The sequence below is a fragment of the Phoca vitulina genome, unplaced genomic scaffold, assembly GCF_004348235.1.
Source record: "Phoca vitulina isolate PV1807 unplaced genomic scaffold, GSC_HSeal_1.0 scaffold21, whole genome shotgun sequence".
Lineage (NCBI taxonomy): Eukaryota > Metazoa > Chordata > Mammalia > Carnivora > Phocidae > Phoca > Phoca vitulina.
The window spans coordinates 25817705-25838331 of record NW_022589724.1 but is presented as its reverse complement, the minus strand read 5'-3'; the positions used below and the strand labels follow the sequence as shown (position 1 = coordinate 25838331).

General features: G+C 57.2%; 3 protein-coding genes across 4 annotated transcripts in view; 1 reads left to right on the top strand and 2 right to left on the bottom strand.

Annotated features, from left to right (window-relative positions):
* The window catches only part of TTC16 (tetratricopeptide repeat domain 16), an 11688-nt gene extending 388 nt beyond the window's left edge, over positions 1–11300 (bottom strand). The window contains 14 exon segments of the mRNA XM_032419007.1: positions 3–308; positions 686–773; positions 2271–2429; positions 2590–2736; positions 3265–3430; positions 5114–5255; positions 5605–5849; positions 6491–6705; positions 8532–8661; positions 8753–8853; positions 9649–9792; positions 9949–10039; positions 10373–10545; positions 11283–11300. Of these exon segments, the coding sequence (XP_032274898.1) occupies positions 3–308; positions 686–773; positions 2271–2429; positions 2590–2736; positions 3265–3430; positions 5114–5255; positions 5605–5849; positions 6491–6705; positions 8532–8661; positions 8753–8853; positions 9649–9792; positions 9949–10039; positions 10373–10545; positions 11283–11300 (2125 nt within the window).
* A 157-nt stretch (positions 11301–11457) lies between these two features.
* On the top strand, positions 11458–13556 carry PTRH1 (peptidyl-tRNA hydrolase 1 homolog). 2 transcript variants are annotated; one of them, XM_032418535.1, is made up of 5 exons: positions 11458–11873; positions 12226–12445; positions 12705–12804; positions 12985–13030; positions 13222–13556. In XM_032418535.1, the coding sequence occupies exons 1-5, from the start codon at positions 11778–11780 to the stop codon at positions 13333–13335; spliced, it is 576 nt and encodes a 191-aa protein (XP_032274426.1). In that variant the 5' UTR covers positions 11458–11777; the 3' UTR covers positions 13336–13556. The 2 variants fall into 2 exon arrangements, with proteins under 2 accessions (XP_032274426.1, XP_032274425.1); XM_032418534.1 differs by having other exon boundaries at positions 11467–11873; positions 13129–13556.
* CFAP157 (cilia and flagella associated protein 157) lies at positions 13506–19686 on the bottom strand. Its single transcript, XM_032418533.1, has 9 exons — positions 19514–19686; positions 17306–17577; positions 16382–16535; positions 15678–15945; positions 15146–15276; positions 14760–14910; positions 14233–14399; positions 13878–14064; positions 13506–13577 (listed from the first exon to the last, which is right to left on the bottom strand). The coding sequence occupies exons 1-9, from the start codon at positions 19684–19686 to the stop codon at positions 13506–13508; spliced, it is 1575 nt and encodes a 524-aa protein (XP_032274424.1).
* Positions 19687–20627: the final 941 nt, after the last annotated feature.

The following is a 20627-nucleotide window of genomic DNA, read 5'->3' as shown; positions in this document are numbered from 1 at the left end:
CCTCCGGCTCTGGCCCTGGGTGGCTTTGGTCCTGCTGGGGCTCTGGCCCTGGGCGGCCTCCATCTTGCTGGGCCTCCGGCTCTGGCCCTGGGTGACTTTGGTCCTGCTGGGGCTCTGGCTGTGGCCCTGGGTGGCCTTGGTTTTTCTGGGGCTATGGCTCAAGCTTAGGTGTTCTCTGTTCTCCAGCAGGTCTGAGGATTGAGTCTTCAGCAGTGGGGAGTCAGAGGATGTCACAGCAGTGGCTGAGGTGCTCTTGTATTCCTGGCAGATAGTGGACGTCTCTGTCTCTGAGGTGGACATGGTCCTGACTGGGAAGGATGAACCAAGAGCATCCGTTAGGCTGCCCTGCTCAGACAGCTCCAGGAAAAGGAGGTGTAGGCCTCACCCTTGCCTCTATTCCAGAGGCCTTGCACGGCCAAGGGGAAGGTCTGCCAGATGACGCCAGCCCAGCGCTCCTCGGCAACCCGAGCCCTGCAGGTGGGCCTGGGCTGTGGGATAAATGGGAGACGCTGAGGGCTCACCATGCCCCATTCAAAGTGAGGATTCTTCCTCCTGCTCTACAATCACAGAACTAGAAGTAGCAGAGCCCAAATGCACATGCAGGCCAAGGAGTCTCTGACTCCTGACTTCTGCCTAATCTGCTGCTTTGGCTTACTCAGGCCTAGCGAGAGTACTGGGGACTTACAGCCAAAGATGGAGCCTGAAGAGGTCTGGTCAAGGTAGCTGTCGGACAGGGACCTCATCCTGCTGGGTGCAGGCTCCCACTGCTCCTCCTAGGGCAGAAGACAGGTGGGGCCGTTGCAGGCCATGGGAGGCCCTGGGCCAGCGGCTCAGCTCTGGAAGGAAGGCCAGCAGCTCAGAGCTCCTCAGGGGGCCCAGCTGGGACTGGGCAGCACGAGAGGTGAACACTGGACAGGGAAGGGAGTGGTCGGACTCGACCGGCAGGGCACTGTGAGAAATTTCGGCAGTGTTCAAGAGGCTGCTTGGGCCTCAGGTCTGCCGTCTGCAAAGTGCAAATTAGTTTCAATGTGGGACAGTCCTCTGTAAACTGTAAAGTGCCGTACCCTGGGGAATGGCTAGTGAAGAACTGAGCTTTTTATGCTTACCATTCTATCCCATTTCGTCCTCCCACATATCGGGGAGGGAACTACCGTTTTTACCATTTCATGGACCAGAAACCAAGGCTCCAGGAGCCTAAGCAGCCTGCCCTCGACACAGCAAAGAAGCAGAAGAGCAGAGTTGAATCCAGGCCTGCGGGACTCCACAGCCCGGCTCTTGGCTGCTGGCCGCCTCAGGCCCACTCACGCCTGCGGGCAATGGGGGGTGTGTGGAAGCGGGGAGGGGGCAGGCAGAGTCCCAGCAACCAGCAGGCGCCGGCCCCACATCTCCCCAAGGGAGGGAGCTCACAATGACCTCGGGGCAGGGGGGGGGGAGGGCGGGCAGAAAGTTTTGTATTTTTGTGTTCCAGTGTGAGCTAGAGAACTGTAGCACTAGCCTTTGCCATTTACAGCAAGGGGTGCTGGTCTTCCATTTACTTCATTTTCATAAAGTTTCCTTTGAACACAAAGGTACTTGCTGTCCGTCAGCAATTGAGTGGGCAGATCGTGGGACTTTCACAGGATGGAATTCTCAACCAGCGATGAGAACAAGCAGTCAACTTAGATACATCTCACAAACATGCTTAGCGAAGGGAGTCCCCAGACAAGCGGGCACACCGTATTTGCCCACTGATGTGAAGAAACATGCACGTTCAGTTGTGATGTTAAGGATCAGGACAGCCTTGGGGGTGCACTGGGCTAAGGGAGGGGGCATGAGGGGGCTTCTGCGGAGCTGGGAGTGTGTTCTTTCGATAGGTAATGGCGTCATGTGTGTACTCGGTTTGTGAAAATTCACCAGCTCACTCACTATTGATCTGTGTGCTTTTCTATATTTATGTGACATTCAATAAAAAGTTCTTAGAGACGGATTTAAGAATTAAGAAAATCCTGGCACAATGGCCAGTGCACACAGAATTTATGAAGGTGAGTGTGGCAAGGTGTGGGGAGGCCTCTCTATGAGGAGTCCACATCCTCTTGCCCTTCCTCAGGGGTACTCCTTATTGATACCATCCCCATCTCACAGCAGAAGGACCCCAGCCCAAGTCACACAGAGTGGTGGCAGAACCAGGCCTGGATGCGAGCCTCTAGACAGTCTGCCTCCCTCAGCCCTGGCTCGGGCTACGCTCCACCCCAGACCTCAAGGGCTGTAGGCCCCAGCATGTGGCCACTCACCTCTTCCTCCTTGTGGAGGGCCTCAGCTTCGTTTGCACCTGCTGGCTCTCCTCTCAGGGTCTGGGGAGTGGCCTGGAGCTCTTCAGAGTTCCCCAACAAAGGCTTCCACCAGAACTGCAGGGCCCGCGCCTTCTCGCGCTCTCGTTCCCGCTGTCTGAGCTGCCTGCCAAGCCATGGCCCCAGAGTGCTGGGTAAGCCCCCCTGACTCGGCCCACCATCCCCAGAGTCCCGAGAGTGGCCTGAGGAGGCAGCAGGAGCAGGAGGAGCCTTGATGCCCAGCCATTTCCCACTCCTGGTCCGCGGCCCCCACTTGAGGAACTTGCCCCACGATGCCTCGAGGGATGCCAGCCTGCAGGCTGCTCTCCAACACCCGATTCAACTGCAGCCTGGCCAGGTGGGCCACCTGGCTGCAGAGCACCTCCTCCACCGACATGCCCGGGAAGAGGCTGGCCATCAGTGGGAGCACCTGCCAGGAAAGAGCCAGGTGTGGGCCAGGGCAGGGGGCAGACGGTGTGGTGCCGCCCTGCCCTCGCAGAGCCCTTCTCAGGGCTGACGTGGGAAGGGTTTACTAGTTCCTGATTTTACAGGGCCAGACCTCCTTGCCCCAGAACTGGGAGGAGCCCGCCAGGAGGCCCACCGGGAGGGGGCGCCCTGACTAGGCCAGCCGTGGGTGTCGGAGCCGGCTTCTGCGGGTCTGACGTCTAAGCATGTGCCCTGGGGCAAGGGTACGGACTTCTCTGAGCTCTACCCTCCTCACCTGCAAATTGGGGGGGGTGGGGGGGGGGGGATAATGTTAGCGGTCCCGTGGGGTGCTGAAGAGGGGTAAACAGAGCAACGCCAGCTGAAGTGGCTGGAACAGTACCTGGCACGGCCTGGCATCGGCAGCTGTTAGTTTTGCTAGGAAACCAGACCTCTTTTAGGAACAGGGAGTATCTTTAGGCAACCACAGGTATTGACTCTGGAGCCTGCCCCCCCTGGCCCAGCAGGAACCTACCTTGGGTTGCTTGGGGCTGAGGAGCAGGACAGTGGCAACATCCAGGCGGGCCCCCAAAATGTTCTGCAGGAGCTGCCGGGTCCTGGCACGGTGCAGGTAGTACTGGGCCTTCTGGGGGTTGTGCCGGATGGCCACTGAGAAGTGGCTATCCGCCTTATGGAACTGCCTGCGGGACACAGTGGGCCACAGGCTGTCGTGGGCTGGGCCCCAGGGAGGGACATGGTGGCTCCTGGGCCCCACTGGGGAGTATGGGATAAATCAGGCTGCTGGTCTCTGCTGCCCCACCTCCACCATGCCCCTCTGCTCTTCTTCTGCCAGCTACACTCTTTTTTTTTTTTTTTTTAAAGATTTTATTTTATTTATTTGACAGAACGCAAGAGAGGGAACACAAGCAGGGGGAGTGGGAGAGGGAGAAGCAGGCTTCCCGCGGAGCAGGGAGCCCGATGCGGGGCTCGATCCCAGGACCCTGGGATCATGACCTGAGCCGAAGGCAGACGCTTAATGACTGAGCCACCCAGGCGCCCCTGCCAGCTACACACTTAACGGCCCCAACACTTATGCTAGTACAAGACCCCAGTGTAAGTGAATGTTTTTAATATCCTGGACTAAGGAGGGCCTTTCGAGAATCTCACAAACCCAGCAGCTAAAAATGAGAAAATTAATTTGACTATGATTAAATCCCAAGTTACTGAGTAGCAAAACCACCACAAAGGAAAGCAATAAATAGGGGAAATATATTTTCCCATAGAAGGCAGACAATAAGCTAAGTTTCCTAGCCTACAAAGAACTCCTGTAACAACAACAACAAAAAGTTTTAATGAGCAATTTATTATTTTTTTAAAAATCTTATTTATTTAAGTAGGCTCTAAGCCCAGTGTGGGGCTTGAACTCATGACCCCGAGATCAAGAGCTGCACGCTCTACTGACTGAGCCAGCCAGGCGCCCCTTCGTGAGCAATTTAACAGCAAAATGGGCAAAAGGTTTGGGCCAGCCATAATGACCAACAAACACGAAAAAGATGCTGGACCGCACTAGCAATTTAAGCACGCAACATAAATCAACTGCGAGAGAGCATTTTTTTGCCCACTAGATTTGCAGAGTTGAAAACAGTCTTCACACCCTGCACTGTGGAGGTTTGGGCAAACCAAGACTCTCCTTTCCCGGAGGAAGTTCATAGTGGCTCACTGTTTGTGGAGAACAACTGGATATTATTATGTTTTCAAATGTTAAATGTTCACACCGTTTAACAACAGTTTAGCTCCTAGCAATCTAATTATGGCATTACTAGTATAATGCATGAAAATGTATGTCCTGCATGCTCATCACATTATAATAAAAAAACAGAAAACAGCCCAATTAGTCATCAGTAGAGCGTTACCTAAAGAAATGAGTTGTACTTCCATAGAATGGAATACTATGCAAATAATAAGAGAGAATGAGGTAGTCCTATATATATAATGACATTGGAAGTTAAAAAGCAAGTCAAAAAACAGTTTAGCATGACTTTAACTTTTGTAAACTGATAATAATTGTTCACATATGTATAGGAAACAATCTGGAGGGACCTTTACCAAACCTATGGGGGGGTTGGTGTTGGGAGACATATTAGAAGGAACGTTCAGGTTCTGAATTATGCATCATTACCAAACACTTCAGTTTTTTATAAAAAGCACAATTACCATAACAATATTCAGAAAAAAGTGAAGAATTTTTCACGAAAACTTGAAAACTAAAACCGTTATTTAGGAGACATACCTGGGAGAGCAGAGGATCTTGACCCAGGGGTCCCAGCAGGCGGCTCCATGCCAGCACCCCCACCCCACCCCCGGGGACCGCCCACAGCGCGCACCTGCTCCTCTGCTCGCAGAAGCCCATCCTCTCCTGCAGCAGGCCCATGCGCAGGTTGGCGCCCTCGTCCTGCGGGCTCAGTGCTAGCGCCTGCTGGTAGTCCGCCTCCGCAAAAATCAGGTTGCCCAGCTGGAAGAAGCAATCTAGGGCCCGGGGGATGGACGCAGGGGCTGAGCAGGCCCCCGACCCCAGTGCCCAGGAGCCTCAGCCCAGCCTGCTCCACCCTCTGGGGGATCCTAGACCGGTGGCTGTGAACTCCCGAACTCCCACTCCCGTGGGTGGTAGAGGGTGCCTGCCAAGGTTTTCCGTGCCTCGGGCACCTTTCCCCAGCCGCCTGATTCTGAGCATTTTGAAGAGACTGTAGCCAGTTTGTCTAAGGCAACACTTCGCAGAATGTGTCCCCAGATCCCTGAAGCTCTTTCCCTCCTCCCTCCCTCCCTCCCTCCCTCCCTCAAGGGCGCCTTAGAGGGGCGAGGGGCAGCCCCCGCTCACCGCCCCGGTTGATGTAGAGGCCCTTCTCCTGCTGCTCGGCCTTGAGGGCCTTGTTGAGCAGTAGCACGCCCTCCTCGTGGGCACCGTGCTGGTAGCAGTGCACGGCGAAGTCATTGTAGGTCAGCAACAGCTGCCGCTGAGCCTGCCGCACCATGCCCTCCTGGCTCTCACTCATCATGTCCAGCGCCTTCAGGAGGTCCTCCACGGCGGCATCAAACTCCTGGAGCCGGCGGTACACGGTGCCCCTGTGGGGGAGGGACGTGAAGGCCAAGGCACCCCTACCCACTGGGGCGGCCGGCCAGGACGTTGGCCACTCTGGGCCTTCTGACCTGGGCTGGTGGCGCGAGGGCCCTCTCTTCACGCGCTGGTTTGGGTGTGGGGCCGGCTCTGGATTACTACTCGGATAGCCTGCTGGTCATGGGTAGTTTTGCTTTACCCAAAAATAGCTTCCATCTTTCTTTTTAGGAAGTAGGTGCGTGCATACCAACCTCTATGCTAAGGTCTTTTTGTACCTGGGACAGATGTTTTACCCCACTGTTTATATGAGAAAACCTAGACTCAAGAAAGGTACATGGCCCCAAATCATGTAATAAGTCCTGGGCAAGGGGTAGATTCAAACCCAAGCCTTGGCCACTGAGCTGGGCTGAGTCTCCCTGCGTGAATGCTCAGCAGGCTTGGGGGTCCAGGATTCCCAGGTGAACTAAGGTGGCTGCCTGCCCCTCCTCCAAGGGCAATAGCAGCTAAGACCTCTCCCTGGCTTTGACCCTAATGGGGAGTAGGGAAAGATTATTAGAGGCTACTTGGGGAAACTGAAGCCTGGGGAGGATCAAGTCCTCTTCTGAGACCATACAGCAGGACCCAAGATGGGTACCTCCCCACACAGTACCGGAAGAGGAAGAGGCTAGGGTCCAGAGGGTTGTTCTCGATGGCACAGTTGATGCGCTGCACAGCATGCTGCAGCTTGCCCTGCACAGCTAGGATCCCAGCATCCTGACGCGCCTTCTGGGCTTGGTCCACCATCATCTGGAGCAGCACCTTGGCCTGTGGGTGCTTGGGATCCAACAGCAAGGCGCTGTGCAGGTCTCGGTAGCAGAGGCTGGGCTGCAGGGGGCCAAGGATGGCATCAGGGCGGTAGGCTAAGCCGAGCTCTGCCCAGTCCCATGGAGAGGCACACCTCCAGACCATGTCACCCACCCTTGATGTCCCTGCATTGCTGTGCCACCTTTTTTGCCTCATGAAAGCAGCAGGGAGCATTATGAGAGAATCCCATCCCAGGCCCCATCCCTGCTGGTCCCTTTCCAGATGTGACCTCAGGAGAGCCAAGTCAGCCTGGGTGGTTTCTGCTGTAGAATGGTGTTGCAGATGTCTCCTCCATGTAGGACTTCTTCTAAGCTCACTCAAGGTGGGGGGAAGGTGTGTCCTCCTGACCATGATTGTCACATCCTCCCTATCCTCCCATGCATATGTCCTCCCCAACTTCCCTGACCTTTAAGCCCAAGACAACTCTGACAATAGATGCAGGCCTGGGCCTGAGCAGAAAACACCCCCAGGCAAATACCTTCCACTGGGTGAACAAGTCTGTCAGTCAGTCAACAGTTTTAGCAAGCATCCTGTGTCCTGTAGGATAATGGGTTGGACGGTGAGCAGGGCAAACAGTGTGGACACCAGTTGTGAGTGGAAGTCAGGAGGGGGAAGATGGCAGAGGCTCGGGACAGGGCTTTGGAGTAGGTGGGCTTGGGTTCAAGGGCAGCACCACACAGAACTGGCTGTGTGACCCTGGGCAAGTCACCCAGGCCCTCTGGACCCATTTCCTCATCTGTGAAAAGAGGACAATGGGTTGTATCTACTCAAATGATTACCTCAAGTCGTAAAGACAAGCATGAGTCAAGTGCTTAGAACGCGCCTATGCATTACAGGGGCTGAGGTGGCAGGAGGGGCCAAACTCCCACAGTCAATAATTACCAATAATTACTAGTCTCCTACCTTGGAAGGAGACTCTCACTGACTCACTGTGGGGGCCCAGAAGCCCAGCCCCCAGCATAGGGAGGCTCAAGTTTCCAGCTACCCCCAGGATGCACCACCTGGTGACTGAGGTGAACCCGCCCACCTGAGTCTCCCCCTGAGTTTCCCAGCTCCCATGCACCAGGCCAAGCCCGAACACCAGGCATTGTTCCGGATCCCTCCCTTTCCCTCATGCCCTCCCCCATCCGTCTCTGCTGCTGACTTCCAAAGGACTGTGGGACCAGCCCCTTTCTGGCCACCCTCACGGCCATCCTCGCCTCCACCCTCCTCTCTGGCTGGACGGCACCCAGGCTCCTGGCCTCCAGTCTTGCCCCTCCAGCCCAGACTCCCCCTGGCAGCCACAGGATCTTTCTAAAGCCCACTGCCCCAGAGAGCAACCCTTTGGAGGCCCCAGGAAGAAGTCAGGGGCCTCCTCGGTTCACAAAACCCTACCTGATGCCCTCTCATACCTGCAGTCCCTCCTCTCTTGTGACCCCAAGTCTCCCTTGTCCCCACGCTGTTCCCTGTACTTTCTGGCTCCAAGCCCGGACAGTGAGGCAAATAAGGAGAGACAGGAAAGGAGGAGGAAGGGCCACCTTATCTAACGGATCCTTGGGTGCCCCCACGCTGTGCTGCTTCCTGCACTTGTGAAATCATCCTCTGTGCAATTATCTGCTCAAGGACATCTCTCTTGGGCTCTAACTCCCATGGGGGCGGGATGGCACAGGTTTCTCACCTTGTGGCTTCTGGGGGCCGACACAGGCCTGGCACAGAGCTAGAGCTGAGTGATAGCAGGACAACTATGCTGAGTGGCCAACGAAGGTCCCCACCACACGGGCGGCCTGATGGCCTTCCTTAATCTCAGAGTATGCTGGGGGCACCCACAGAGGGGAAGGGCCACCCCCGCCCCGCCCTCCCCGCTCTACCTTCTGGAAGAAGTTGTAGAGCCTGGCCCGGAGGATGAAGACATCGGCATTGGTCGTGCCAAGCTTCACCTCCTTGGCGATGAGCGAGAGGCAGTCCTGATGCTGTTCGAGGGCCAGGAGACAGGCCATGCTGAGAAGAGAGGGCAAAGATGCTCTGTCTGCAGGGCGAGAGGGGCAGGAAGGGGCTGCAGGGAGAACACGGCCGCACGCCTGGCGCTCACCATCGGTAACGGAAGCTGGCTTTCTCAGGCTGGAGCGCAGAGGCTTGTGAGAAGACCCTCAGGGCTTCTGGGAAGGCACGTTGCTCAAACAGGCACTGGCCCTGGGGACACAGGGGGCAGTCCCTTCTGCTTGTGACTCTGGCCCAGCAGCACCCACTAGCTACAGGGGGCACCCACTGGGGCAGGAGGGGAGAGAGACAAGAGCCAGGGACACAGCCCTAAAGATCTGGGAGAAACTTTAGAGGACAGAGACATAGAGATGGAGAGAAGGTGACAGAGATGGAGAGAGATACAGAGCGAGGGAGAGACAGCAGAGACAGAATTATACAGTTGGCAAGACGGCAATACAGAAACAGGAACAGAAACAGAAAACCTTGGACTTTGTTGGTATTTTGTGGTTTGGTAATTTTATTTTGAATTGTAAATGGGGGATGCTATTACCTTTTTAGTGCTTAGAGCCTCTAGATGCTAGGTTTGTGTGGTCCAGGACAGCAGCCACTCACTTCATGTGGCTATACAAATTTAAATTAATTAATTAAATAAAATTTAAAAATCAGTTCCTCACTCACACTTACTATATTTCAAGGGCTCGGCAGTTTCACGTGGCTAATGGCTACCAGATTGGACAGTGCAGAGTAGACCACTATCATCGCTGCAGAAAGTTCTATTGGGCAATGCTGCAGAACTTTATCCAGCCCTGGTGGTAAACCATCTCTGGAGGTAGGAGAGGTCATGAGAGGGGCAGCAGGTGCAGACTCAGACATGGGGACAAGAAGGTCCCTAGAGAGACAGAGCTGGCCCCAGGAGCAAGGAAAACCCCCCACAGCTGGAGGGAGAGCCAACTGGCTTGGGTGTGAGGTGGACACAGTGGGCGGGCCTGCAGCAGCCCAGGGCACCTGCAGGTAAAGGACCAAGGTAAGCCGCTCCAGGTACTTGGTGTTCTCTGGCTGCAAGGAGTAGGCCCTTCGCAGGTTCTGGGCAGCCGAGGAGAAGTCACAGAGTTGGATGTAGGCCTCAGCTCGTAAAGCGTAAAAGTCTACCTGAGGAAGAGGGGACCCAGGCTGCTGTCCCCTCTCCACCGTCTGCTGAGGCCTGATGCCCAATGATCAGAAGGGACTTGGTGACCCCGAGAGGAGGAGCCTGGCAGGCAGGACAGTGAGGGCAGTGTCAGCAACCACCTGTGCCCACCCCCTCACCAGGTGGGAGTCCAGGTGGAGGGCACGGGAAAAGAAGAGCACGGCCATCTCCCAGTCCTCTTTCTCCAAGCACTGCAGGCCTTGGTGGTAGCTGTAGGGGCAGGGGGGCACAGGCAGAGGGGCTGGCCCTGACTTTGACCAACCCAGGGCATACAGCTGTGGCCGCCGGAGTGGGTTGGGGGGAGGGGGGACGTGGGTGGAGAGACAGGGTGGGGCCGGTAGACAGAGACCCAGGGAGAGGAGCCTGGTATTCCTGGAGCTCATCCCGGCCAGCAGCCTTTCATCTGCTGAGGCAGAAGAGCCCTATTATACAGCTGAGTTCACTGAAGCCCAGAGAGGGAGAGTAACTGACCCAAGGCTGTAGGGCACGCCACTCGCTGTGCAGGGTAGGAACCTGGGACCCTGGGACAAGGTAGTGACTCACTACTCCCTGACTTTGAGGGGCACTGTTAATCCCGTGACCTTCGGTTTTACATCATCCAAGTTCTGGAACACCTGGCTGCTCCCAAAGATGCGCTGTAGGGTTCCCTTTGGGACTGGAAACACCCATGGCTTTGGGATGGCCTTTGATTGAGCCGGGTCAAGCTCCAGAGCATCCTAGAACCAAGGGACAGCAAGCTGGGGCAGGCCTCAGAGAGGACCCCCGCCCCTCTTACACACTCTCCTCAGGTGTTTTACAGGATGGACGAGGGCTGGAAATGAGGCTGGCAGGAGGCACAATTTGGGTTCTGGTGGCAGTCCCATTCCCCTTAGGGATGTTCCAACTTTTCTCTCTTCAGTTCTGCCTCTCTCCCTCTCCTATGGTCAAGGTCAGGGGCCAGAGTTCTTACACTCACACTGCACTCTGCTCTCCTTCTGGTCCCCCGTCAGCTTCACCTCTAGTTCCAAAACTCCCAAAACTCTAATGTCTCCAGCTCAGGCCCTACCCCAAACTGCAGGCCCAGGAGGTCCCGCAGCCCTTTGCATATCCTGCGGGACCCTCATGCCCAGCAGGGCAAGTTGAACACCTCACCTGACTTCTGCCCCAGGCTCTCCCACCTTGGTGACTCCACCTTTTCAGCCAGTCACCTCTGTCCTATCAGTCCTCATGTCCTGTCTGTCCCACTTCCTAAAGATCTCTTAGATCCCTTCTCTTCTCTCATCCTCTCGTCTGGGCCAATGCCCTCTCTGCCGGGACGCCAGCTCCGGCCAAGCTCACACGTCTCAAGCCCTCACTTCTCGGCACTGCGGCCAGGGACTTTCCTGAATCGCACAACTTATCCTGCCTCTCCTGTACTTGAAACCTTTCCTGCGAACTCCCCCTCGGCCTCTTCTCTCCTGACCCTCTCCCGCACCTCTCTGGAGTTTGTCATGAATTCCCCTCCGAAGGGAGGACCTCTCGAGGCCCACTCCGGCCGTTGCCAGGCGCCATCTCCCGGACGCCCACAGGCTCCGCCCCCTCAGGCCACGCCTCCGGAATCCAAGGGTTGTTAGAGCCGGAAGGAGGTTAGCAAAAACTTATCAGCCGGGAAGGCTGAGGCTACGTCAGGGAGAGGACTTGCCAGGTTTCCGCAGCGTTGCAGGGCCACAGCAGGGGCCAGAACAAGGCTCCCTCCTCCCAACCCGGAGGTCACATAAGGGCTCCGCGAGTTCACAAAAAACTCCACAGAAACACTGTGAGGCGGCGCCGCGGAACTAGCTGAGGCGCCAGTCAAGGCCACCGCCCCGCCACTTCCGCCCCTTAGAAGCCCGGCCCGCCCGGGATTGGACACTGGGGACAGTTGGCCACCGCGATTGGTCGAGGGCTGATAACGTCAGGGGGCGGGGCCGAGAACGTGGATAGGAGTAGCATGCCGCCGCTCGGCCGCCTGGGAGCGACGCTGTGGCTGAGTCGGGCCATGATCCTGGGCGCTTTGGAACCCCGGCCCCCGGGGAAGCGGTGGCTGGTGAGTAGAGTGGGGGGCGGCGGCCTAGGGGCTCCTGGGCCCTAACTAGCTCCTGTTCTGCCCTTGTCTCCGGACAACATTCCCCAAATTCCTTGTCTCGGTTTTCTTATCTAGAAAATGGGTCCAGTATTCTGACGGACCCTAAACTTCTGTGAACTCTGCTCGGACCGCTCAGTTCGCGGGGCCCTCAGCCTTCTGGAGTCTCCGGGGTTTCTGGGGCCCCTTCTTCGCGCCCCTTCCCCACTCTACCCTGCCCTCCATTTTCCTTTCTCTGGCTTGGGTCCTAGGCGGCGCTGTGAGGTAGAGGGTGGCGCGAAATGTCGGGCCTCAGTTTCCCTGGTGCCGCCCGCAGGTGGCCGGCCTGGGGAACCCTGGACTGCCCGGCACGCGGCACAGCGTGGGCTTGGCGGTGCTGGGGCAGCTGGCGCAGCGGCTCGGTGTGGCGGACGGCTGGGCGCGCGACCGGCACTGCGCCGCCGACCTCGCCCTGGGCGCGCTCGGGGACGCCCAGCTGATCCTGCTTCGGCCGCGGCGCCTCATGAACGCCAACGGGCGCAGCGTGGCCCGGGCGGGTGAGTTGAGGGCACCCGAGGAGGCCGGCCGGGAGGGCGCCGGGGCCAGAGACGGGGTTCTGGGCGGCGGCAGATCTGTTCACCTCCAGGTGCCTGTTGAGCTCCAATTGCTGCATATGGCCTTCGGTACTTGTAGGAATCTCAGCTTCTTTGTAAGTGAAATGGGGTTACTTGCGGTCCCTCCCCATGAGAGCTGTGAATCGGGACCACCCCCCTGGGCTGATGGGCAGTAACCAGGCCCACTGTTGTCTGTGCCCAGCGGAGCTCTTTGGGCTGACTGCTGAGGAGGTCTACCTGGTGCACGATGAACTGGACAAGCCCCTGGGGAAACTGGCTCTGAAGCTTGGGGGAAGCTCCAGGTGAGGCCCTAAGCAGGTGGGGGGGGGGGCTAGGGAGGAGCCTCCCAGTTGGAGTAGGATACCAGTGCCCATCCCAGTCTCGGCAGGGAATAGGGGTGCTGTGACCCTGGCCGGGGCTGGGAGGGGTGAGGGGTGCCGATCCAGGGAAGCGCTAATTGCCCCTTCCATATCCCTTTGAAGGGGCCACAACGGAGTCCGTTCCTGCATTGCCTGTCTCAACTCCAGTGTGAGTCTGCCCCTCTGTCCTGCGCTGGGTCTGGTGGGCCAACAAGGGGCCCCCGACACTCCTTATCAAAGCTCTCTGGGCCCCTCTGACCCCCACAGGCAATGCCGAGGCTGCGGGTGGGCATCGGGCGCCCGACACACCCTGACACGGTGCAGGCCCACGTGCTAGGCTGTTTCTCCGCCGCTGAACAGGAGCTGCTGCCTCCATTGCTGGAGCGAGCTACCGACCTGCTCCTCGACCACATCCGTGAGCGAAGCCAGCGCCCCCCGTCAGCCCTTGCCATCACTGGACACGTGCCTGCCTGACCACCATGCCCACGCACCCAGCCACATTCACAGCGGTGTCATGACAACTTGTGGTATCTGCTTTTTATAGAACTCTTCTCTGGGCTGCCCCAGGCTGCCTGTGAATTAAAGAGGGGACTGTTGCCGTGGTGGTCCACTTCTGGAATGGGGATTGGTCTTCTCTCTGTGTCTTACTTGGAAAGTAGAGAAACTTCAGGAAGACTAAACTTTTTGAACCTTTTTGGAGAACCAGAGGTGTGGATCTGTAAGATTAAAGATGCGCCTTGAAGCTGAGGCCTCCTCAGGGGATTCCCGCCCTTCCCCTGCCAGCGGAGGAGGGGCCAACAGGGTCCAGCATGCCCCCTTCCCAGGCGATGTGTGGACATGCCTTAGTCCACTGAGGCCTTGCCACACTTTTCTTTGGCCCATTTTACAGATGGAGAAATGCAGGCTTAGCGAGCTAGGCCCAGCCCCCAGGCCTTAGAGCTGCAGTGTGGCAGAGCGGGATCTGTACCTCGGGTTGGCTGCTGTCTTGCCGTCCCTGGGGCCCCTGGCACTCTCACCTCAGGGCAGCTGTGCACTTGGAAGGTTCCCACACGGGTGGTGTGTGAGAGCAGCCTGAGGTCCTCAGGGTTGGGTGGGATGTGGGCCCGTCGAGGCACCAGGCCCAGGTCCCCCGGCTGGTAGGGTGTGATGCTGGATAGCTGCTGGGGCAGAGACCCCATCCTGGGGGGCTGGGTGCTGGGCTGGCTGTGGAGAGGGCGCTGGCATCACCACCTCCATTCATAGTTAAGGAGGCTGAGGCTCAGAGAGGCTCTGGGGAGCCAGGTTTCTGGTGGCCTAGGGTCAGCCGAGAAGAGCCCTTGGACAAGTTCCCACAGCTGCCTCCTTTGAAGTCATACAGGGTCACTCACTCACCTCTCCTTGGGTGGGCCATGGGGCTGGCTCTTCCGACGGGGACACACAGCCAGCTGGGGGCTAAGGACCAGGGCCGAGCTGAGCATGGTCAGCAGCTGCTGCAGCATCTCCTTGAGCTGTAGCTGGAACACTACATCAAAGTTGCCGCCCTCCTCGTCGGATTGCATCTGCCGGTGGGGGTGGGCCCATGGGGATCAGGCCCAGAGTGGCCCCAACACCCACCTCTGGGAAGCTCCAATCCCAGTGCCCGTTTTCTCCAAGTGCAGCCTGGCTGTGATGGGATACCCATTCTCCAACTGGGAAGCCTGAGGCATGAGGTCTCCCAGGGCCTCAGAGAGGGACTCCAGCAACTTTGAGACCTTCAGGGGATCTTTGGAGTGCCGGATCAGGAAAGGACAGACTTGCCAGGAGTCTCTCAGAGGAAAGGTGGGGCCTCTGGCCCTGGCCCAGCCCCTCCTGGTGTCTCCAAGCAGTGTCTGACATTGGCCCACTCCCCCCGCCCCTGACTTTTACCCACTTCCTGTCACCTGTAGAATGTCCTGTAGGAAGAAGGTGGCTTGGGCCAGGGCTGTCTCCAGACTTGCCCGAACCTTCTGCTCTTCGGTCAGCTCCCGCTGTAGCCTTTGTGCCTTAGCCTGCTGCCTCTCCAGCTGCAGGTTCAGCTGGTCTCTCTGACTCCTGGACCCAGGACCGGGATGGGTCAGCCCCCTCCCCGTGCTAGGCGGTTTCTCTCTAGCCCACAGGGGCCCTCATCCAGCCCCGGGCTTTAGCCTGTTTGGCAGACAAAGCCTCAAGACCCCTAGAGAAAGGGGAAGCCACTGGCCTATGTCATGTCATGTGGCCCAAAAGAGAGGGGCTCAACCCCCCTCCCCCCCCCACTTGCCACCACTGCTCGCCCCTTTGTGGGCCCCACCTCAGTGCCTGGTGGTCGTGCTGTAGCCGCCCGAGGCTCTGCTCCACTTGGCTCAGCTGGAAGCACAGCCGCTCGGCCTCCGCCCTGCCCTGCTGCTGCTCGCGGCACTTCTCGGTCAGCATGAGGATGACCTGCGGGTGCGGGCAGGTGGCCGTGCCCTGGGCCCACCGCGGGCGCTCAGCCAGCCCTGCTCCCCCAGCTCCGGACTCAACCAGAGCTCACCCCGTTGTACAGAGAGGCCAGCCAAGGTCCTGGGGGCCCAGCACCGTGTCTGGTCAGAGCCCCCGGTTGCCCAGGGGTAGGTTCCGCTTCAGTGAGTTATAGGGGCTTTAGACCAAATAAAACCAGAGGTGCACCCAGCACCCAGGAGCCCCCACAAAGGGCTGTGTCCCCTCACTGCTGCCTCCCTCATGACTTGGCTCCAGCCTGGGATCCGACCCTGCCAGGCTGTGTTTGCCCTGAAGCGGCACCCCTAGGGTTCCCTCCTGCTCTATGTGCCAAATGCCCCGTGACGAGGGCTTGGCGGGCACACCTTATGGTGGCCTCTGCTATGCCTGGCCATGACCTTCTGGGTGTTCTCCAACAGATTCAGCTGTTTGCACAGCTTGTCCTGGGTGTCCTTGAGCTGCTCATTCTCCTGCAGCAGCTGCATGCCTTGCCGGGATATCTTCGACAGCTGCAGGGTGACTGTATTGTTCTCCATGATGGCGCGCTTTGTCGTGTCCCACATCTGGTTAGTGGCCACTTTGCGGAACTCGGTGGCCACCAAGTTCACACGCTGGATGATCTCCTTCCTCAGTCTAGTCAGTATGGGTGGGAAGGAGGGGGCATCAGGCAAGTGGGCACATGCACTGCCCTCCCATGTGGGGTTCCCCAGAAGGCTGAGGGCCACCACTATGCTCTATTTCCCAGGAGGAGCGGGGATTCAGGCAAGAGGCTTTTCACGGCAGACCCTTTGTACCTCTGGCATTTTGAACCATATCAATATGTATTATTGTTACGTATTAAGTAAATATAATTTTTAAGTCACAAAAAGTGGCAAAAGGAAGTCCCAAGGATTCAGTAATGCCGGTGTAAGGGCTAGAGCTGGGAGCTTATCTATTTTCTCCTACCCTCTGCAAATCACCAGCCAGGCTGGGGAGTCCCTGAGCTAATGCAGTCCCCCCAGTTAGAAGCGGAGGCTGTTGGAGGCTTGAGGACTGAACTGTGCTTCACCCCAGCACCCAAACTGCCCACCTGTCCTTGTCCAGCACAGACTTCTTCTCTAGGTTGTACACGTAATCCTTGTATTCACTCTCCTGCTTCCGTAGCTGGTCCTCCAGCGACACGAACTTCTCTGTGAGCTCCTCTTTCTGCAGCCGGAACTCTTCCAGAGCTGCCAGCTTCCCCCCTGCCCCACCGCAGGGCACAGCCTGGTGAGGGGCCACCTCAGGAGGGCAGGACCCCGGCAGGGCAGCGATGGCCTTGAACATGCCCCTCCCTCCCCGCTTCCTCCACGTCCTCTTGCCCTCCCTATGCTTCCCAATCCAGTGGGGCCAGACCCTTGTCCCTACAACATGCCATGCCCAGTCCTACCCACGTTCACGGCCTTCATCTGGAACACCCCCCCCCCCCCCCCCCCCCCCCCCCACCCCCCCCCCCTTTCTCCCCCTCCCTGGGAACCCCCCCCCCCCCCCCACTAATCTTACGAAGCCTCATTCAGTTTCTACCTCCTCGGGAAAACCTTCCTTGACTTCTGTTTTCTGGAAAGTGACAGTGACAACAGCCACTGAACTCGAACACCTTCTCTGGGCCAGGCACTAATGCTGTCCTTAATCCTCAAAACAATGCTTGCCAGCTAGGTGACCGTGGGCAAGACACTTCATCTTGAGATGCTTCCTCACCTACAAACTGGGTGATAGTATTTCCTGCCTTGGGCGATGACTGGGACAATTAGAGAAGATAATGTGTGGGAAGAAGCAGCACATAGCTGCTGTTACCCAAGGTAGACGTATTATACCCATTTCCCAGATGAGAAAACTGAAGGTCAAAGAGAAGTGCTTGCCCAAGGCCAGAAAGTCAATGGCAGAGCTGGGATTAGAGCCCCAAGAGCAAGAGCATAGGGTTCCCTCTCCCGTGTGTGTGCCCCCAGATGCACCTGCCAGTCCCCGCCCCCCTCACCAAGGATGATGTTCTCCGTGGTGAGCTGGTCCTTGGTCTCCTGGAACTCGTGGCGCACCTGGGCTAGCTGTGCCTCAAAGGCGTCCTTCTCCATCTCCTTGGCTAACTGCAGGCTTTGGAGCTGCTCATTGAGGTCCGTGATCTCATCCACGCGCTGGTTGAGCGTGCGCTTGAGGAAGGCCACGATCTCCTTCTTGTTGTTGGCCAGCTGCTCAAACTCCTGGCGGAACAGCTTCTCCTGAACGGCCAGCTCATCCCACTTCCGCTGGTACCTGGGGCGGGGGTGGGGCAGAGGTCCAGGGGAGTGGGCAAGCCAGGTCTCCACGCAGCTAGGCCCGTTCCCCTGGACCCTCCCATGGAGGGGCATTCAGGGTTCCTCACATGGGAATCCAGCCTCATGTCCCACTGTGCGCCCTGATCTGCACTCACGACCACAGCCAACAGCTGTGCTCGGTGCTTTCCATCCATTACCTCACCAGAATGTAAGCTCCATCAGACCAGAGCCTTCGGTATATTCACAGCTATGTCCCCAACACCTAGGACAGTGGCTGGTATATACTAGGTGCACGGTGTGTGTATGTTGAATCCATGCGCGAGTGGGTACTGTGATAATTACACCCATTTTACAGATGAGGAAATGTAGGCTCAGAGGGATGAAGAAACTCCTAGTTAGTAAGTGGCGAAATCAGATTTTGAACCCCAGTCCGTCCGTCTGACCCCAAATTCGAGGCTCTTAACCACAGTGTTTACTGCTGCAGTTGGCCAGCTCTGCAGCCCCCAACACCCCAACACGTCCATGCTTTGCAATCCCAAACCTTTGAACCTGCTGTCTTCCTTACCCTGGTTCACTGAGTGAATCCTGGTGAGCCTCCTCAGTGGAGCATTCTTGGACCTAAGCCACATTTGTGACGCTCTTTTTGGTGCCCTCCTGTAAGTGGGCCCTTGTTCCAACGGGCAGTCAAGACCTGATGTCATCTCTGTCTTCACTTGACAGACCCCTGACCTCCTCCACCTCTGTACTGGGGCCTGACAGAGGGGGGCTCGGCAAAGAGTAAGCACCTAATAACTGTCTCCCAAATGCATTATCCCCAAATACATTCCATCTGGTGTCTCAGCTTGAGGGGAACTTGTGAATTTTTAAGAGTATCATATAATTGATTTACTGGTTTCCAGTGGAATAATTTGTAGAAGTTCTTTGGAAAGATGTTTTACTTCATTATTTACTCAACCAGGGCTACTGTATACAATGCATTGGGTGGTACAGAGCTGAATGACCTGCTTTGTGGAGTGAGGAAGCAGCTTGGTGTAGGGAGGTCAGAAGGGCCAGGGCTCCCATCCTGGCACCTCCTCCTGGGAGTGACTTCCCTCCCTGAGTCTCAGTCTCTCCATCTGTACAATGGGGATGATGTCAGGACCTCTCATGGGACTGTTTCAAGGATGCAGTGAGCGCCAGCACAGGACCCACCTGGCGCATGTGAAGGACTCAACATTGGCTGTGAGTATCTGTAACATCATCTGGGGAAGAACTGCTGCCTAATGGTCACTAAAGCGGGTTGTCTTTTAAGGGTCACCATGAGACTAGGCTGGTGCATCATATCTGGGAGGAAACTAGCTTTAAAATAAGAAAAATGGGCAAGTGTGCTTGTCTCAGAAGTTAGAGACCCCTCCCACACACACTACCATCTATCCACACAGTCACGGGGAGACAACCCTCCTCCTTAACATTTGGGGAGACGGGCCCAGCGTGGAAAAACACCTGGGCTTGGCAGGTGGGTAAGTCAGTGGGGCACATAGCGCAGGGAATCAGCACAGGCACCGTGGGAGTTGGAGGGGTGGTGGAAGAAAGGACACAGGATCCACCCACCTGCCAGGGGGCTGCCATTTTCAATTCATCCCACTGACTGAACTCTGTCCTTTTATAAAGCACATAATCCCACGGGGCAGGAGTGAGGCAGGGGGAGTGGTATTTGCCTGGGGTAGGGTTGCCACTTAGGTTAGGACCCTAGGACTCTGGGAGCCGGGATAGGGTGGGGTCAAATTGTGAAGCCTCTCAATGTTACTTAGGAGAAAACAGGCTGGGGGTGGGGTCTAGACATCCCATGGGAAGCCAAACACAGGCCTAGGACACCCTGAGTGAGCCTGCCCCTTGGTCAGCTATGAGCAGGGCTTCTGACCCAGCAGGACCAGCCTCCCTGACCCTCCACCCACCGGGCCAGCCTGTCCTCCAGGTCTCGGATCTGGATGTGGTAGAATTCTCGGATCTCCTCGCCTAAAGTCGTTTCCATGGGCTTGTTGGCCGTGCTGGCATCCTTCTTGCCACCTTTCTTCTTCTTGACCTCGGGCTCCTTGGCCTCCTGGGTTGCCTTCTTTTTGGGAGCCATGGCTGGTGGCAACCACTGCTCCAGGGCCCCTTTAAGAAGCCAGGTGGTTGCTAAGGAAGTTGGTCCCATACATAGCAACAAACTGAGGGAGTGAGGCAGAGCTTAAAGGGATCCTGCCCTCTTCCTGGCCAGGCTGGCCACTAGCAACCGGCCTTCCCCTCCAAGGCCAAGCACCACAGACACCCTAGGCCGGGGTGTCCCAGGCCATGGCATCTCAAAGATCGGGATGCCAGGCTCTTGGGGCACTTTTTTGGGCTCTGGGGAGACCTCGCCGTCCCCCAGGTGGAAATGTTACAATGGGTGAGCCCTAGAAACCACCACCCTGCCAATCAGAGAAGGGGTACTTTCCCAGAGCCCCCCAGAACCAGAAGAAGCCAGTCCCCAAGCCAGTGAGCCTCTGCCCTGAGCCCTCTGAGACCAGCTTGTTAATTCTTTGGTGATATAGCTACATAGCAAATCATTTTCTCACTTCACCCAAAGCATGGTGGGGAGGCAGTGTGCTAAGAGATGCTCTATATCAAAGCCTCCTAAGCTGGAGTCCCAGGACGTCCCTGTCTACAGAGACGGGGTCCGTTTTCCACAAGGCTTGGTGGAAGTGCTCCATCTGCCCCGTGCTGACCCAGGCAAACAAAGGCCCACTGTAGGCTTTGGCCTGGGATGGCAGCATCCTGGGGGGCCGGAGGGGGTGATAGGTGGTAGGTGTCCAGCTGGCAGATGCCCTGGCTTGCAGCTGTGAACCCCACCTAGGCACCGGCCCCACCAGGCTCCATCTCCCGTCCCTCATCTCCAGCCCCAGCTGTGCCTGTACACCTGCTGTCCACCCAGTACTTATAAGAGCCCAGGCACTCCCTGGGACCGTGGCCAGGTGCCTTTCATCCCCGTAGTCTAGGGCTCAGCACGTAGCAAGAGATGGCTGCAGCTCTACCCTGAAAGTCTGATAG

Coding starts and splice junctions, on each gene's coding strand:
- PTRH1 (XM_032418534.1), top strand. CDS start 11,778: ATGCCGCCGCTCGGCCGCCTGGGAGCGACGCTGTGGCTGAGTCGGGCC. Junction 11,874..12,225: donor CCCCGGGGAAGCGGTGGCTG/GTGAGTAGAGTG, acceptor TGCCGCCCGCAG/GTGGCCGGCCTGGGGAACCC. Junction 13,031..13,128: donor TTGCCTGTCTCAACTCCAGT/GTGAGTCTGCCC, acceptor TGACCCCCACAG/GCAATGCCGAGGCTGCGGGT.
- CFAP157 (XM_032418533.1), bottom strand. CDS start 19,686: ATGGCTCCCAAAAAGAAGGCAACCCAGGAGGCCAAGGAGCCCGAGGTC. Junction 17,578..19,513: donor CTGGAGGACAGGCTGGCCCG/GTGGGTGGAGGG, acceptor CCCCCGCCCCAG/GTACCAGCGGAAGTGGGATG. Junction 15,277..15,677: donor ATAGCAGAGGCCACCATAAG/GTGTGCCCGCCA, acceptor CCGCACCCGCAG/GTCATCCTCATGCTGACCGA.